General features: G+C 31.8%; 1 protein-coding gene across 5 annotated transcripts in view; it reads right to left on the bottom strand.

Moving 5' to 3' along the window:
- Positions 1 to 19,470, bottom strand: part of LOC118201423 (uncharacterized) — a 204,816-nt gene that overhangs the window by 126,929 nt on the left and 58,417 nt on the right. For 4 of the 5 annotated variants that reach the window (XM_085824882.1, XM_085824880.1, XM_085824883.1 and 1 more), the window contains 4 exons: positions 17,163 to 17,302; positions 2,939 to 3,005; positions 2,778 to 2,842; positions 51 to 123 (listed from right to left, as the gene is read on the bottom strand). In XM_085824882.1, the coding sequence (XP_085681008.1) occupies positions 51 to 123; positions 2,778 to 2,842; positions 2,939 to 3,005; positions 17,163 to 17,302 (345 nt within the window). The remainder of the gene's footprint in view (positions 1 to 50; positions 124 to 2,777; positions 2,843 to 2,938; positions 3,006 to 17,162; positions 17,303 to 19,470) is intronic. The other variant, XM_085824884.1, reaches the window with a different exon arrangement.

Raw genomic sequence — 19,470 nt, 5'->3', positions numbered from 1 at the left:
GGGATGAGAAAGAACTGGAAAAAAATTTAAAAAATAAATAAATGACAAACCTTTAACATCTGCATCATCTTTAACTTCAGAATTAATGCCAATTTTAACACCAGAAACTTCAGTATCTTCAATCTAGAAATCAAAATTATACATTTTAAAAAAAAATCTATCCAAATAATAATTTTTTCTGAAAACCTACAAAATGGTTACATCACAATACAATATTTTTCACTATAGAAAAAAGGGCCAAAAAAATTACCTAAACCGACCGAAATAACCAATTAAAAAAAATACAGAGAGTAACATTTAAAAAGTACTAAATGAAAACAAATCACGTTTTCTATGTTAATGACACTGATTGAAGTATTCTAGCTTTTCAGAAGATAAGCTCTGTTTATTCAAATAAATGTAATTAATTAGAAAAGTTTCATGCATAGGCTTGTTTTTAAAATTCAGAGATACTTCTTTCTCCACAGGTTAAACAATGCACAGATTATTGTTTCGTTACCAATAACCTGTGAACACAGAGCTTATTTGTTACATTCTGTTGAAAACTTCGCTATACTGCCCCTTCTTTTAATTTAGTCTCATGAAGCTCAACAAACAGCACTTGTTTGATATCACATAATATTTATATATAACATTAATAAGTGTACTTCATTAATTAATAAAAAAGATTAATTAACACAAAATACACAAATGAAGACTAAATCTTCACAATTTGCTACAGTTTGTTTAATCAAATAAGGAAGTGAGTAACAATCTACTTTCTTTTCAGAAAGCAGTAATAATGCATTAATTTAATGTAGACAAATAAATTATATAGCTATGTTACAAACTCTAAATTACACACAAAGTATTAATGAATCAAAAACGTTATGAAAATTATACAAAAAGAATGATTTTAACTTTTTTATAATAATGGCACATGTCAAGATAAAAAATCTTTGATAACAAGCTAACATAAAACAGTCTAACTTAACAAAATAAATGCAAAATGTATCTAGAGTACTATCACAAAAAAATAATTATTTTTTAAATCCTTACAATAACAAAATTCTATATTATTTAATGCTGGAATCAAAACCACAGTTTGTACATGTTTATGATCTTGAAAAGCTTACTGCCCCCTGACCTTTAGAAGAAGTAAAATCAACATCAGGATGGATAATTTGGGGGGTTGTTTTCTGAAAACAACTAATTTCCATTGTGGGTCTCTTTTTACCAAGATATCTATTTTATAGGAATTTTATGTTATTTTCTCATCTTCAAAATTTTCACTTTAAAAATCAAGTAGGTTACTTTTATCATCTACAAAGTTTTGTTTTGTTTTTTATGTAAACACGGTATATTTTCTTAACTTGCTCCCCATAAAAGTATTTAATTTTTATTCTTTTCTCTTCAGACAAAGATCCCTTGATTTACATTAATTGCAGCAGCTGTCAGCAAGGTATCTTTTTAAACCTTTCCTTTTTGCTGCTGTCTCAATATGTATATGTAAATCTGTACATGTACATTTTCGTACAATACACATGCAAACATATACACTTAAGAAATAATTAAAAAAATTGTTTTAACAATTCAAAAGTAACTGATTTAATATTCAAAAGATTCACAATGACTATACAATACAAATTACGCATAGAAATATTGTAAAGGTTACTCAATTATTAAATACACAACAAAACTAGAACAGAAAAATAATGAGAGGAAATTAAAATGTTCTAAAGAGGAAAAAATGAAAGGATACATTTTTTTAAGTAAATAAATATACTATATATACATATGCTATTACACGCCTACATGCTGTAAATTCTTCAAGATTCCTTAAATAACCAGGTCATATAAAAGAGAAAATTTTAAATTATATTTCAAATCAATGTGATTATTTTATTAAATGAAGAAAGTAACTGAAAATAAACAAAGAAAAAGAAAAATAAACTGAAATTTTATTTAACATAAAATAAATGTCACAAAATGGCACTACTAGATTCTTCTAGGAAAAAAAGAAAAAAAAAAAAAAAAAAAAAGAGTCATAGGATCTTGAAAATATGTGTTATGGTAACTTCCAGAATGATGCCAAATTAGTGAGAAATCGCCCTAAGTACCAGCACAGGTCTTCACTTTTTATCTCCAGTTCTCTATTTTTTTTCAATTCCAATACATGCAAATACAATATGGATACACACGTAAGCAGACATGCACAATAAGCACATTAAGTACAGATACAAAACTACAAAAAATGCACAACAAATATGCATAAAATTATCACACACATGCACTAAATAAATAAACTAAAACAAATTTACAGAAATATATATATATATATAAATCAGTACAGAAACAAACAAATGATAACAATTACATAAATTACAATACATATCGAGAAAGAATGGTGATTCAAAATGACTTAACTATATTTCAAATAAGCGTGCTCACATATTTATTAATTGCATGAAATGATCTCAGATCAGATCTCAGTTTTACATAATGTCATTAAAATTTTAGTCACATTTCTTTTAATTAAGTACTCCTGCTGTGAAAAATCAATCACAGTGACTGATGATTTAAATTTCACAAATAGGTTTCTATGTCATTAAATCTTGTTCCTTTTGGAGATACATTTAAGTTCTGCTGTTCTTTGATAAAACTGAATATCATGCATTAACAACCACATTTTGAATCACTTCATACCTAAAAAATACTTAATGCACATACTGTAAGCATACTTTCAAAATTCTCTTACATCTCTCTAATCATAAAGAAACATACAAAACAACATTTACCTCACTAATTTTAATGCTAGTGACAGCTTTTAAGTCAACTTTCTCAATCACAACTTTTGGAATTACTGTAAAAAAAATTAGGAATGCATTGGTTATTATCTCATAAACTTTAAAATGAAAAAGAGAGAAAAAAAGGCGAGAGAAAAGACATAAAAATATACCTTTCTGAGACGTAATGCTTTCCTTTAATTCTTCTTCTGTTTTGCAGTCTTCAATAGATTTTCTGGGCTTTAACAAAAATCAAAAAAGCCTAATATAGGGTGCATAAATACAAAGACTAAACGATTTACATTGTACTCCCCCCTTTTTTTGTTCACGACCTCGTTCTAAGCCAGCCCCCTTAATGCCCTCTCATAAAAATACATTAGGTATCTTCTGAATGTAATGTGTGCGTATCAATTAAAAATGCTTAACATTTTTACATTATTCATTGCACTTCATCGAATTAATAATTAAAACTTATCGACCAGCACATAAATAGAAAAAGAAATGAGACTTTTCAAAGCATTTTATTACCGTATACACAATGCTATATATTTAAAGAGTGTATCAGTTGCATGTTCTGTAAAATGTTAAATAAATAGTTCATAATTCCATTCCCTTGGAATTAAAAAATAAATATTTTTCTATCAAATACACGATTAGAAAAGCATGAAGAATTTCCCCATGATTTCACTTTCGTGCTAAGTCAAAATGAAATAACTTTATAAAATTAAGTTTAAACAAAAGAATATTGCCATTCATGAAGAAATAATGATGATTAAAAGTGCAGTGTATCATAATAATTCAATAAAACAGTTTTACTAATTTAAATTCAGGTAGCATTATTATAACATATTAATTATTAAAATTATTCAATTCATTGTAAGTTAAAACTTAATATTATGTTATATACTAAATGCTACAAGGCCAGCCTTCGTCTGGCTTTTAAATGTACCAGAAAAATGCCTAAGGGGAACAACAAACATCAAATTTAAAAACTGCACAGGATTTTACTCTTCAGAACAACTTTATATACATATAAAAGTAGAAGAGAGAAAGAAAGAAAAAGAAAAAACAAAAATTTCAATAAAATGTATTATATATATAAAAAATTACAATGAAATAAGCAATATATCCCTTAATACAAATATTAATTATCCTAATAAATAAATTAACCAACTTCCCATTGCAAAATCTTAAGAATTCAAATGGTATGAAGGAAGTTAAGAAACTTGTTTCCTAAAAAAAAAACCATGCAAAACGTTTTATATAATTAAAATAAATTACAATGAAATAAGCAACATTCCTTAATACAGTATTAATTATCCTAATAAAATATATTAGCTTCCTGTTACAAAATCTTAAGAATTCAAATGGTATAAAAGAAGTCTGTGTGTTTGTTCACTAATACTTCGCTACACATTTGGAAGAGCAACTCTCGCCTAACTTAACCCCTTGTGGTGCAAAATTTGAACAAGAAACCCTCATCAAAAATCAAGAATGGATTAACTCCGCTACTGTTAATAATTTAATCCCGCTCACTACTCCGGTGGAAGTATCTACAATAATCAAGAAACTCAAGCCCAGAAAAGCTCCAGGAATTGATAGAATTACTAATCAATCTATTAAATTACTGCCTCTTAACTTTATCTGCAAAATCACCAGTATTTTTAATGCAGCACTGACTAACTGCTATTTTCCGACCGCATGGAAAACTGCAAAAATTGTCATGATCCCGAAGCCGGGAAAAAAATCACACCCAGACCCGATGGTTACAGGCCAATTAGCCTTCTGCTGGTCCTCAGTAAAAGTTTTGAGCGCATCATACTCTCCAGAATCCAACACCGCCTGGATGCACTTCCTTCGAAGCAATTCGGACTTAGAAGAAATCTTTCAACTACTAAGCAACTGGTACGCATCATCGAATTTGCAGCCTCAGCTCTGCATAACATACAAAATGTTGGACATGGCGAAACCCTTCGACCGCATCTGGCATGAGGGATTAATTATCAAGCTAATGAGTTTCAACTTTGAACCCGAACTCCTTCACATCCTCCACTCATACATCACCGACAGGAACTTTAAATGTGTCAACAATGCTCTCTCCACTGAAAGGAAAATTAAAAGTGGCATCCCACAAGGCAGTGTCTTATAGATCCTGTAATGTATATTTTCTATGCTGCTGATTTTCCCAAAATTAACTCTTCCAACTCCATCCTTGCCTGTTATGCCGACGACACGGCAATTGTAGTGAAATCAGCTAACCTCAACCACTCCATCAAAGTCCTTCAGAAATTTACTCCACACATCGAAAACTGGTGTAGTAAATGGAAGATAAAATTAATGCAAATAAATCGCAACTATTGCTCATCAGAAGAAGAAAAATGAAGCCGCCCTGTAAATAACAACCTTCTCCTGTTTAATGATACTGTTCCCATAGTTTGCCAGGCCAAATACCTCGGAGTCACTATTAATGATAAGCTCACCTGGACACTGAATATGTCAGGAATCAAGCCCTGAAAGTCATAAATTGTCTCCTACCTATCTTAGGAAAATGCTCCAATCTTGATCTGCGCAAGAAACGACTCATCTACTTGACTGCTGCGAGACCCATCCTCACGTATGCATCTCCTGCATGGACTGTGGCAAAACCCACCGACGTTAATAAACTGCAAATTGTGCAAAATAAATTTTTGAGAATCATTACAAATGCCCCTTACTACATAAGGAACTCTGTCTTGCATAGTGATCTATGAATTGACACCTTAAAAAATTTCTTGCACAAGAGCAACGAAAACTTTTTTCAAAAAGCATTTAACCGCAGTCAACTGAACTTTTTTCAAACCCTCAACTATGAAATCCTTGCAGAAGACCAATTTCTACGTCCTTTTGCTGCATTTTAATTAAATGCAGACAATCATCGTGCTACTGAATGACTGCACATACCTGTACATATTTTACTGATTATTTTACTGTATTACTTTTATTTTTTATTCTATTAAACACGAATATATTCCTCAATAAGCTAGTTACAATTGCATATCTTCTGTCAACTGAGCACTACTGAGACTAATGAACTCTGTGCTAAGACACGCCCAGTGCTCATAAATTTTGGACTTCGCAGCAATTTCACGAACTGTTAGTGAAACATTCTTGTGAAATAGATTCACTAGGACTCTTATCCATTAGAGAAAAATATGTTTTCATTATTTGAATGACTGATATTTTTAAAAAACATATTTTTTCACAAGTTTACTGCCCCAGCCAATGGCGTGAACCCATAGCCATCAGATGACATGGCTCCACTTTTGACTTAGTTTTCTACGCTAATATTGTATATTTTGTAAATACTCATATTTAACCAAGATTCAATTATGGAACTTCTATCTGAATAACTTAATTTTATTTTGACTTTCATCATTTCAACTTTTATGCATCTAATTTGTATTTTAGACCACCCCACAATGTAACACTCTTTAGTGGCAAAGTGCCACATTTTCTCTTATTTTCACATCTTGTCTCTGTGACACGTTTTGTTCTGTTTTTTTTGGTACTTCCAGGAACCCATATTGGACAACAACTGGCAAAAAGCCAGCAATCCTAGCAGGCTATGTCCAGATAACAGCAGAAAATGGAAAAAAATGGTTCACTAATAACTCAGTCACTACTACAGCTACTGCCACCAAACTTTCTACAATTCTTTTCTGGGTCCTAGAAAAGGGCAATGTCCACTTCCCCCCCAAAAAAGCTAAAATCAGAGATATTAACTTCTTTTAAAACACTAATTTTTGCCCTCATTTTTCCAGTGGCAACAGTGTTGATATCAGCAACAATGGCTGTGTGGCATTGTTGATATAATGAAATACAGTACAAAGTTCATAATCCGGACTCAGCGGGACTTCGGCGATTCCGGATTATAGATCATCAATTTAAATCTGGTAAAGATGGCATGCAGAAATTATACAATTAAAAATATGAAGCCGGAATTTATGAAATAAAGAGAAATTACGATCTAAAAGGTATCAAAATTTACAAAAAAAAAAAAAAAAAAAAGCTTAATATTTATTTGTTTACTTTAGTAAACATTTCTATCAATAAAAGTTAAGTTACTTCGTTTTTTGTGCTAATACTTTCTCTTTAATTCTATAATTAATTCTATAAATAGACATAATTTTTTGTTCAGTTACGAAGTTCCACTGTTCAAGTCCTGTAATTACTGTGTCGAGAATACCGACTAACTTGTCAATCGGAATTTTTTCGTTTTCAACAATGTTCTCTGTTACTTTCTTTACTATTGGAAGCGCGCATGGGTAAACACTTTACTGGTTTTACACGCATGTGCTGTGGACGTGCGCATTAAACGTGCATGCGTAAACGCATTACATACATCTGTAAGTTTGTGGCATTGAGGTTTGGATTATAGATCATTCCAGATAATGGATGTTCGGATTACGAACTTTGTACTGTATAATGAAAGAGAATTATCGATTTGATGAGATTTCATTAAAAAAACCAAAATAAAAATAATCTCATTTGAATTTTGAAAAAAATCACTTTGAGGTGCACTGGCTCTTGTTTAGATGCACCTATGTACCAAATTTCGGAGCACTGGGTCTCTTAGCTTAGGTGCATCACAAATGAAAGACACACACAGACAGACTCTTCCTTTTACTATATGCAGAAATAAATACAAAACTTATGTTCAGATATAAAGATCACAGAAACACATAAAAATACCTACATTTTAGTTTCTTTTCAAAAGTTACACTGAGTTGGAAAGAAGCTGTTCTTTAGAAAATTCAGACTCTGGAGGGCAAGATACCTGCAACTCTGTATAAAAGTGAGTCATATGTACCACCCAATGGTACGTAACCACCACATAAATTTGATCAACTAAAGAATTCAGATATTGCCTAATAGTTCTATGCTGTTTTTTATTATGACATTTGGCAAGAGCTCACATTCTCCAAGTGTTCTGCAAGTGTATTACAATACTCTGATCTACAATATTGTTACGAAATGTCTAGGCGCGGTGAGATAGCTTCCCCGCAAAGCAGTTTTAGGGTTGCCATAAAATGGTAATATAAGGCATGGTTGCCACATTTGGCACGGTATCACTCATCTGGCGACAAAATTGGCATGGACAGATGGAGAATTTTCTGGAACGAATTCTTACCGGTTTAGCCCAGAATAATCTCGAACACCAGCCAAAAGCTATATAATAAACCCTGCTGCTATATATAAACCCTGCTGGTCCACAGTAGGTGTGTGAGCCTTGTCGAGAGGGCGAGTCAGAGTGCTTCGTCTAGAGTGCGAGATAGTTAGTGATAGTTAGTATCGAGTTGGTGTCTTGTCTAGCGAGTCAATCCCTGAGGAATCAATCGAGTTGACAGCTGGGCAGCGAGTGCCGAATGGGTCGTCGAGTGAATCAAAAGAGTCTCGTAGTGTATCGCTGTTAGTGCATCGTCGAGAGAGCGTGTTCAGCTCCGGGAATGACTGAACCGAAGAGTCGGGAGCTGTGCTCTGTGTGTCGTCGAATTCATCGCGAGTTGTAGTGTGGAGAGTCTTGAGAGTATGTGGAGTTCCGAGAACGACCAACCAGAGTCGGGAGCTGTACTCTATTGCTTTGCCGTGAAGCTGTCTCTACCGTGACAGCCTGATAACCTGGAGATTGTGTCCTTGATCGTGTCAGCGTGTTTACAGTAGTTCATCAACGGCTGTAAAAACATGTTTAGAGCTGTCCTGACAATACCGGCGAATAAAAGTGTGTTTCGATACTTCATCAAGTAATGTTGTCCTTATTCACTCCAAATCCACATGAACCCCGTAAGAACGTGAGGGAAGAAAATAACAGAACAACTGGTGTCAGAAGGAAAAAACGCAACAATATTATATTTACAGGTTACAAAATAATATTCAAAAGTAGCTACTTCTTAAACACTCACAGATCATCAGATGTGTATTTCTTCAAACAGTCAGTGCAAATAATCTTCATCATTACTTGGCTATAGTCATATATTTTTAATTAAGAAGCTTTTAAGGTCTTTTCAAGAACCATACATAAATAAAAGATACATTTTTCAAAAGTACATGCATATGTACTACAACGCACTCGTAAGAAAATAAAAATTTTAAATTTTTTCTTCAGAGATATGACAACAGCTGTTTGTGCACATGAGTTGGTAAGGTTAGGCTTTTTTTTTTTTTTTTTTTTTTTTTTTTTTTTTTTGAATACAGCAAAACAAACAAGGGTTATCTGCTTAAGGGAAAGCGATGCCTTTGCAGAAGATTTTTCACAGGGAAATTGGCTTATATTCATGTTACATGTGGAGGAAACCAACCAGCAGCTAGCTTGTTCACCTGAAATCAAACCTGGGCTGAACTCCTAGTTGGCCATTTATTGGAAAGAAAAAGCTTCTTATAGATTACATTTGGCAACCTTTCGTGTTTAGCAATTTTTTTATAGGGGTGTCATTAATGGCAAGGTAAGAAAATAAGTCTATATGCAACAACTTGAACCAATATATCTTAAAGATTGACTGACAAAATTTAGTGTGATTCTTGTAAAGATGTGTGACCAACATTCGTATAATCAAACGACTATTTAAATATTTATTTCAAAATTATTTCAGCAACCCAATTTTCAAGCATGTTTTTATTGCCCATTTGCTTTCCTACTGCCACTAGCTTTCCTCCCTTCAGATCAGTAACACCCACAAGCTCTTCAGCAGCTACTGGTGGGCTTTAACACCATGTCGAGAAAATATGATTTACACAAATGTGAATGACCCCCCCCCCCCATTTTTGAACAAGCACAATTTTAAAATCATAACCGTTTGGAAAGTGTTGATGATATTGTTATATGCTCTGGTATGCAGAAATTGGTATATTATATGCAGTATTCCAGTATATCGTATACCGAAATACTCCAGGTATGTGTATTTATATGTATAGAAAGCCCTGGGTCAATTTAAAAATCTTGTTAAATTAGTTTTTTGCAAACCAGTTAGTTTTTTAAAGCCGAAACAATTTTAATACATTTCACTAAAAGCAACTGTTGCAGACATGTCACTTTCAAACACCTACTGGCTAAGGAGTGGTGCAGTGGCAAATGAAAATGAACTGATTTACATAGTGATGTTGACCAAGATAACACTTTCTCTTCTTGAGTGGTTGTGAAGTGGTTAGCATTTTTCTATCTGACCCAAACAATAAGTTAAGCCCTAATGCTATCATGTCTCTACGTCACTTTACTAAATTTAAACTGCCGAACTAAAACCCTGAAATTTCTGAAATCTGGAAGTCCTGGAAATTCTGGATCTCGGACTATGTACTGAATTCAGTTTGTAGTGTACACATAAAGTGCATAGTATTCGTAATGTTACACTACTGCAGCAAAAGTAAGATGATTTTCAGATTTTTTTTTTTTTTTTTTTTTTTTTTTCCCCATTTCTTGGCTTCCTTTCTCATAGATTAAATTTTCATCCTGGCTATTTAATCTTTCAGTTTAAGTTACTATACACTAACAGCAAGAATATGTAACTTTTGCTTTTTACCAATTCATTTATTATTTCATCACTCCTACAATTACTCTTTGAAAATGTGGGCAAGTCATCAAATAACATTCTACTACCAATTTGTTTTACACATATTTTAATTATCTGCAAAATATTATTAACTAAATTTCTTCTTATCACAAATTTTTAGATAAGCAAATCCATACACATTGTTTTCAACAACAACAACCTCTGAAAATGGAGTTCAGGGTTGGCACACCCCTTCATTTGTACATCACTGAAATTCTTCAGGGGAAGAAAAAACTTTTAATTACTGTACATGCTTCTATAATGTTCTAATTTTTACCTAAAATTTTCAACAGAAATTTCCAGCGGCAAAGATTACTTGAGTCATTCAGGACATAAGTCTGATAATATGCACTTTTCCATTTCTATGGTAATACTTTACGATAAAGCAAGTATTAGAAAATATTTTTAAAAAATTTCTTTACAGACTAATTATAGAATTATAAATGCTTTGTATACAAAATTCAAAATTCTTGAATACATATCCATAGAAATTTGTGTTTATTTTTCTTTAAATCAGCAGGACACACATTTATTCAAAAGCAATATTTTAAGAAGTATTTTTAATTACTTTACCTAAAACAGAATTTACTCTGCATCAGTGGTTGCCAAACTTATGAAGCTTTCGAGCTACGTGCTGTTTTTAAATCCTGTGAGCTACCGATCAAAAGAGCTATGAACTTTAAAAAAAAAATACTATATTTGTTTACTGTCTATAAAACCTACATTTCTAGTAAAATTTGAAATCAATTTTAATTAACCCCTTCGCACCGACTGTCACGTCTACGTGCCAGCAACGAACACACTCACTCTCCGGCCGACACGCAGGCGTGCCAAAGCGTTTTCCCGTTTAGCCCCGACTGTCACGTATTTGTGCCAGTGTCCTGGAACGTTTTAAAATCTATAATTTCTGCCACAAGATGGTACTGTATGTCCATATGGTTTCAGATACATGTACATTAGACCTTCTACTCGAAATGAGAGAAGCATGACTCACATACACGTGTTTTAGATTATGTAAACGAAAGGAAATAAATGTTTCCAAATGGCGTGATTTATGACGTCTCTTTAAATCGCACTTTATTCGCACGTGGCAGTTGTTTATTGTAAGTAGAGAAGTTTTATTTTCGCTAAAGCGTTGGGTATTTCGGTTTGCAGTTCAGTTTTTTAGAAAATAATTAGATCTTGTTAGACGTGAATTCTTTCTGTTTTTACTGTTGCAATGTCGAAGCATCAAAAATGTTTAAGGAGCATGAAATAGCAGGAACGATGCAAAATATTTCAGATATTGATTCTGAAAGATTAACTGAAAGACATTTTCCAAAACTTTGTTCAGAAGAGACTGATAAGAAAATGAGACGACGATGCTTCGTTTGTTCACATTCCCGCAAAAGTCCTCCAAAACGGCAAATGAGTTATTACGAGTGCAAGGAATGTAACATAGGACTGTGTGTAGATCCCCGTTTCCAAATTTTTCATACAAAAAGAGAATTTTAAGTAATATATTTAGTTTTCAGATGTATATTGTTAAAAGTCATAAAATGGTGAGTAATGAAAATAAAATGTGTAAAATATGCATTTAAACAAGAAAAAAGGTATCAAGTGAAAAAAATTAAATGCATGGTTCCCCCTCTTTGCAGCTAACCTATCACTATTATTAATAACACAAATATGTTGATTAAGCACAAAGTAAGGACTGCATTTTTTTTAATACACTCTGTCACAAAAAATATATGAACCCAGAAGAAATTGAGCCAAAGTCATGAAACTTGGCAGGAATGTAGTCTGGTAAGAGACACGAAAATGATTTAAATTTCAACACCAATTAAGCGTATTATGTGCATATGAGAACCACAGTTGGCAGAGTTTAAAAGTATGATTGCTTGTTCCATAGCATTTCAACATTAATCTCTATAAAAGGCAATTTGACAAACTGTACAACAACTGAAATCCTTCCGAAATCTTGGAAGTGTTTGTAAAACTTCTAAAATCTGAAATAATTTCTACCTATTGTTTGCTGTTTTAAAGAGGTGTTTAAGACCCTTTCTTTTCAAGGGTTTTCTTAAACAAGCAATGTGTTTGCATTCACCTTGGATGATATTTTTATCCCACAGTTTCAGCTTTTTGGAGAAAAACTGTTCTGCCAATATCTTTATCACTACCTTTATACCTACCTATCTTGGGTCGATATAGAGAACTCTGAGAAGCTACTGGCTAGAATCTGAAGCTAGGCAGTCTCGGCCATGGGGGTATACAAATTACTAACATAGTTTATTCCGGAGTCCCTGGAAAGGTCACTTACTGGCCTGCCCGTGGATCTGGCAAGTTTTAGAGCTGAGGACTCTAGTAGCCTACGCTGACAGCCTGGGTATGCTGGGTATGCCCTATGCGACGGGTAACCTGAGCAACTGGCAGGTAACAAGTTTATAATCAACGACCGATGCTGCAAAAGAGATTTTTTCCTCTCTCCAAGGTGTGAGTACAGATGTTGAACCTCTGTGCCTAGTTCTGCGGGGTGAGGGGTCTCACAGTGCAGTTTAGTCTCGCAGAGTGACAAATGCCAATATCCCGCAATCCCTACCTTCAAGCTACAAGTTAATTATTAGCATTTCGGCGATATCTGCAAGAAAAGCAAAATTCTGTAGCCAGACCGGATTTTCTAGTTCACGAAAGGATTTGCCTTGTTCTTTCAAAAATTCTACTAAGGCAAGGAGCAACTCTTGGAAACGCTGTAAAACTCTGCCTCCACTCAACCGACAAACTTCCATATGAAGCACTTGATCACCATACTAGCAATCTAGTTCATCAGTCAGAGCTCTGAACAAACGTTTCTCATTTGTAGATGCTCTAACTTTGTTTAATATTTTTATGACTGTTTTCATTACATCATACTTAAAAACTTTCCTCACAGTGACACAGAACTCCATCTGTTGCTAAGCCCACCAACTTTTTATAGGAATATTTTCAGAGTTAATAAGATCTTTAGCGAATAAAAATATGTCCTGTCCTGTATTGTGTCCTATTAATGGTATAACCTCTATCAGTTCCTCTCTTATTTCAAAATTATCAAAAACCATTTTTGCAAAAATGGCCAACTGAGCTGTGTTAACTATACGAGTCGATTCGTCAAGTTGCAGAAGAAACAGCTCCAGTGATCAAAGTCAGTTTTAAGTTGTGAATAACATTAGAACTCATAACCTTCTCATTTCTGTATTTGCAGAAAGCTGTACAGATTTGATAGCAGACATTATCTCAATTTTATTCTTGAAACTATCAAATAATACATCTGCAGCTTCTAAAAATACAGTTTTGATTATTTCACCGCCTTCCTATAGTTTCTTACTCTGTGCAATAATATTTAAAACTCAGAATGACGCCTTAGTTGCTCCTTTATTGTTTAATGATTTTAAAAAAGTTTATTGTTGAGCATTAAGTTTAGATTTGAGCTGCCTTACATTTTCTTTTTTTAGAGCAAATTTCAGTGGGAAATCTTTTTCAATCACTGTGTGAATGATTTTGAAGTGATTTTTGACATTCCCATTCTTCCCAACTGATAGACTTGCATAGCACAGTAAATGTACATACTTATGCTTTAAAGGTTTAATTTAGGTTTTTAGGTTTCCCGTTCTGAATGGAAGTCTTAAGTTTTTGCTTGAACACGCCATCATTAGAACAGACCTGGTTTAGTACCAATGCTTAAATCAAACTATGCAAATTAGCAAATGTCTCATATACACATGAAAAACATAACGTTCACAACCTCACATTGTATACAATTAACCATGAGATAAGGCTGGCAACAGCAGTTGTGCAAGAGAAATAAGCAGTTGTCATGTGCGCTTCCTGTGATCTATCAAAAATGTCCCCGCGAGCTACTCGCTCTACATCATCACACACACACACACACACACACACAAAAAAAAAAAAAAAAAAAGACATACATAAAATGCCATTTCATGCAGCTAAGCAAAGAAACTATAAAATATAAATGCTTTAGTGAGGATTTTACTAATCAATATTTATATATGTTATAAATTCCTTCCTGAAAACCAAGATACAGATATTACATGGGAATGTATGCAGACTCCAATCTACAGCAAAATTTGTCAATAGTCAACATGCAAACGGCATTTTTATGACTGTGTGTCTGCAAGGCCTATTTTTTTTAATTAACAGTTAAAATACATAAGTATAAAAACTGAAAAATTAAAAATACTTTTAGTAAACTATATGCATATTTAAAAAAATTTTCATTTTATTACTCACTTTATTCCTAAATGTATTCCTACATTATTAAAGCAAATAACTTGAAATCACAAATAATTGCAGGCGAAATTAGAATCCATAAACCACATATATCTCTGAAGTTTTTGGATTCTGATTTCTACAAAGGAAAAAAAATTAATTCCTGATAACGACAAGAAATATATATATACAGTTTAGAAAGAGTGATATCTCGACTCTTGTTAAAGCCAGGTTAAATACCTTCATTTATGGAGGAGAAATTGTACAAAAAATTTTGCTTTGAGGTGAAATAATGTCATAACATTAAATTTTGTTACAAATTAGATAAATGTGCTACCAAAATGTTGGAGACAATTCGAGCAGTATATGGTGATGCATCATTATCAAGAGCACAAGTGTATGAGTGACACAACTGCTTTATTGGTGGAAGTAAAAGTGATGGAGATGAACCAAAGCACCCTTTCAACTTCAAATGCTATATGCATTTTGTGAACAGTTAGTTCCGATGTGCCTGTAAGCTGTGTTTTGATGACCTGAAGAAATGTTTAAAACTTCTCTGACAATTATTTGGAAAGTTATTTGAAGGTTAGTAATCTTTTTCTTATTTATATGAAACTGTCCGATTACCTTATGGGCACACCTTGTATAATCATCAAAAAAGATACTTATAATTCATTTTAAAATTAAGAACGTAAAGATTTATAGAAAGTTTAAGTTCTGAATTAGATAAACTTTTTCTATAGCACAATTCTTCATTTGTCTATGTTTTCCTTTTTTAGTGAGAATGCCTTCAAGAGCTTCCATACTTTTTTTTTTTTTTTTTTTACTTTTTTTTAATAATAGAAATTCTTTTACAGATTGCATTTCAATAAGGTATTTTTAACGCTATATCAGAATACAGAAACACTGCAGTTAAAAACTGCTTGGAATTGTTACAAACTGAAATTGGAAAGTTGTGTTTAATAAAAAACAAATTAAATAGTATTTGGCTCTTAACATCAGTTTCAAGTCTTTCACCAAGAAATTTTATATTTCTCTTGATTATATGGCACTAAATTGCATTTACCTTTAAGAAAATACATGCCATTTATAATCATCACCTTTTAGACTATGCGCAACTGAAGTCTTCATTGCCAGTGCATGATTTACAGAAGCTTTAGATATTTTAATGTATGGAAATTCTGTAGAATAGGAGTCTTTAAACTTTTGTCTTGATAAATTTAACCTCTTATTCTGAGGTGCATAAACTTCTAAAACTTTAAAAAAACTTCTTTGAAAAACTCACACAATTTTTTTAAAAACTATTGTTGCCAAACACCATTTTATTTTTTCTCAAAAGAAAATTAATATTCCCCTTAAAAAGATCGTAAGCTTACAATGTATTAATAAAACTCACGACTTTTATAAATCACACATTTTAAAATAGATTCTGCAATCAAGGACTTTATCCCTCAACCTAGAGTTTCTGTATTTACACTGTCTGCCATGTGATTTTGATATGAAATTTATATTTTTAAGAATTTTCAAACAACAAAAATTTGCATCTTTGAAATGGAAGAACAACACAAAATAAAATTTAAAATAAACCTATCCCCAAAGGCAACCTTAGTTTGAAAAAAATTTTTTGCTCCTGAAGAAAAAGGAATTGTGTCTAATTGCCCATGAAAGCAATAGTTTTATTCAAAATCTATGCTAACTAAAGCAGAGCTGGAGCCCTTAATATGTGTTTCTTTATATTCAGCAACAGTTCAGATTTATCATTTAATTCATTATTTGAAATTAAGACAAATGTAAGATAAGTTTCAAAATAAATACACATACAGGATGTTTAAAAAAGGCTTCATTTAAATATTTTACGAGTAGCTGGTCATAAACCTATCATTCCAGTTTAAGATATGAAGCAAATACAGCAGGCTTTTAGATTATGAAAATTTTAATGATGACACTTTTTACCAAAAACTAAAAAATTTATTACATATCATCACATGAAAAAATTAAACTTTAGCCCCCATAGGGCCAATATTAAAAAAAAAAAGGTATAATTCATTAGATTTTTGGATGACCATATAAAATTTGATCTAAGCATATAAGTTCTTAAATGTAAATTTCTACTTTCATATTTAAACAAAACTAGAACTTTTTCATTGCAAAATATAACATGACCAAAATTGTTCTAATCTGGAAGATGATCTTACCTACCTACTTCATTTTTTTTAACCACAGGTCTAGATAAATTATTCATTAAAAAAAAAAAAAAAAAAAAAAAAAAAAAAACTACTGCTTTCCAGAAGTTAAACAACTGTCAGTAAATTCAACATGACCACAAAAGTCATGCTTTTGATGGATTCAAAATCCTCCACGAAGTAGAAAATTCATGAAATTAGTGCATTCAGCCACTAATTAATCTAGTCTAACAAATATACCAGATTAAAAACACTTAACAATAGGAACAATAACACTAAATATTTAAACATTGCAATTATGCATTTATCATGGTAAATCTTCTCTAAATTGAAATAAAATTAAAAAATAAGTAAAGAAATAAGGAAAGCAAGTCTAGTAACATAAAACTTACTCCGCTTTTAGAGCTTTTAGGACCTGCACTTGATTTTTTCTTTGAACGATTTTTGTTTGGAGATTTCTGCTGATTTGAGGATTTCTGCTGGGTTGGAGATTTTTGCTGATCTTTTACTTCATTCTCATTCACATCAACATCTATAAAATTCATAAAAAAGCAAAAACAAATAAAAATTAACTGTTTGATTACCATCAGTTTATGTACATGAGAAAGGAAAGAAAAAAGCATTTACTTGCCAGAATTTTAAAAATACTTCTCAATGCAAAATGTAGAAGAAGGTGCTCACAAATATACACTTTCAAAAAGAGACATCATGAATAGGGTCATGTTTTGACATGACAAAATCAAATTTAAATTCAGCACTTAACTGCTCTAATTTTAAAAATGTTACTGGGCATACAAAACATAATTAAGTACTTTTTAAGTAAAGTGATGCAATAAATTTTCCAGAACAGATACAGCTCTGGACCACAGACATCCAACATTAAAACTTTTAGGCCACTTGGACCACTTAAGATGTAACAAGAGCTACATTTTGCTAAAAAAATAATGCAAAAGATGGAGATAGAATTTAATATATATACATAAACAATTTCAGATACAATTTAGTACATCTTTTATAACAGAGGCTATATTATTAACACATTTGAAAAAATAATATTTATACCTAACCCAAAAGACATTAATTGAATTTAATTTGAATGTTACGTTTATTTTTTACTTACTAAATTAGTCAATACACAAACTGCAAAAAGCAACATTCAAGAAAATTTTTCATTTTATTTTACTTTTGCATGCTTAACGCAGAAGATGCTCACAAATATACACTTTCAAAAAGAGACATCATGAATACGGAGTACTCATGAAACACTGAACACTTTTATTTACAATACATAGAGCTTGTAAAAGGTTCAAAACTAATTTTGCTCTATATATCTGATTTCAGTTCTTACATCTTTTTGCAAATTTGCAGGTCAATTTGATGTTAACTGAGAATAAAATGGCAAACATATTAAAATGCAATAATAGACAGGGTTCGTACACATTTCTGCACACGGAAATTAAGTACTTTTAAAGACCATTAATGAAAAAAATTAAGGACTTATGAGCCAATGGGAACTGAATACATTCAATTAAAAATATTATCTATGCCTCAATTTCACTTCTGTAATACCACCCTAAAAATAAAATAAATCCTTAAGTAGTATGCATTATTACTAAACATGAATTAATCAACATAATTATTAATAAGTTTGAGAATAAAAAAACTTTATGCAATTTATCAAGTAACATGAAATATTCTACACTTATAATAGTTGGACATATTTGAAAGAAGATAAGTGACATTTACATTTTGCTAACAGTTAGCTTTATGTTGACTTTTTTTATGCCTCATTTTGTCACATACTTAATCAGTCTAGAGGTTTCATAAATAGCAGGTAGATTTTGTGTCAAATGGTATAAGTTAAAATAAGAAGTAAGATCATAATCAGCATGATTTATAACAAAAGACTGAATGTTGTCACCGCTGCTGATTGTAAAGAGAGAGACATGCTGATTCGAACAAACCTGAAAGGCCTGATGAGGCAAGATTGTCAGGCTCTGTTTGATGCAGTTAGTGTCTTGATGTTTTGTGTAGAGTTCCAAACGTTGTAACCCAGTTAATATACTTTAAGGTCTCAATAAGCCATTAAAGCACCAGAGGTGATGAGTTGTTTTGTATTATTTTAAGTCTCACTAGATGCAAAGAATAAGTTTTACTTGAATTTTTGTTTTTTATTTTGAGACCACAGTGAGTATTAATGAAAGGCAATAACTCACTTTAATATGTAGAGATAATATTTAAGGGTAAACAGTTAGTTATCAATAATTAAATTAGGTAGTTTAATAACCTTAGTCATTATGGATTTACAAGGCCACTCTTAAATTTTATTTTTTAACAATTTGTTAAAAAAGCCCTATTAAAATCAAAATCTAAAAAAAAATTTGGTTTAAAATATATGTAATTTATAACATTGATTCTTAAACGATATTAGGATAATTACACATTAAAAGCTACAAAACATTTATATTTTGTAACAACAACACTCAACAAAATATTTATCTGTCATTTTAATTTGAAGCCTTCTCAGACATTTTGGCTAGTTTATATCGATTTCCTTCTCTTTAAGCATCTTTTCTAACAATTAGAGATTTGTCTCATTATGCAAACCAATGTTCTTGCTAATTTCTGCGTGCTCAACTTCTCCACAATGTATCTATGAGGGTTTACTTGATCTGAGTCATTAAGTTAAATAGTCCTCCC

This window comes from Stegodyphus dumicola, chromosome 10 (genome assembly GCF_044657685.1).
Source record: "Stegodyphus dumicola isolate Sdum_Otavi_A_Nest chromosome 10, ASM4465768v1".
Lineage (NCBI taxonomy): Eukaryota > Metazoa > Arthropoda > Arachnida > Araneae > Eresidae > Stegodyphus > Stegodyphus dumicola.
This window is presented reverse-complemented; position numbering and strand designations above follow the sequence as displayed.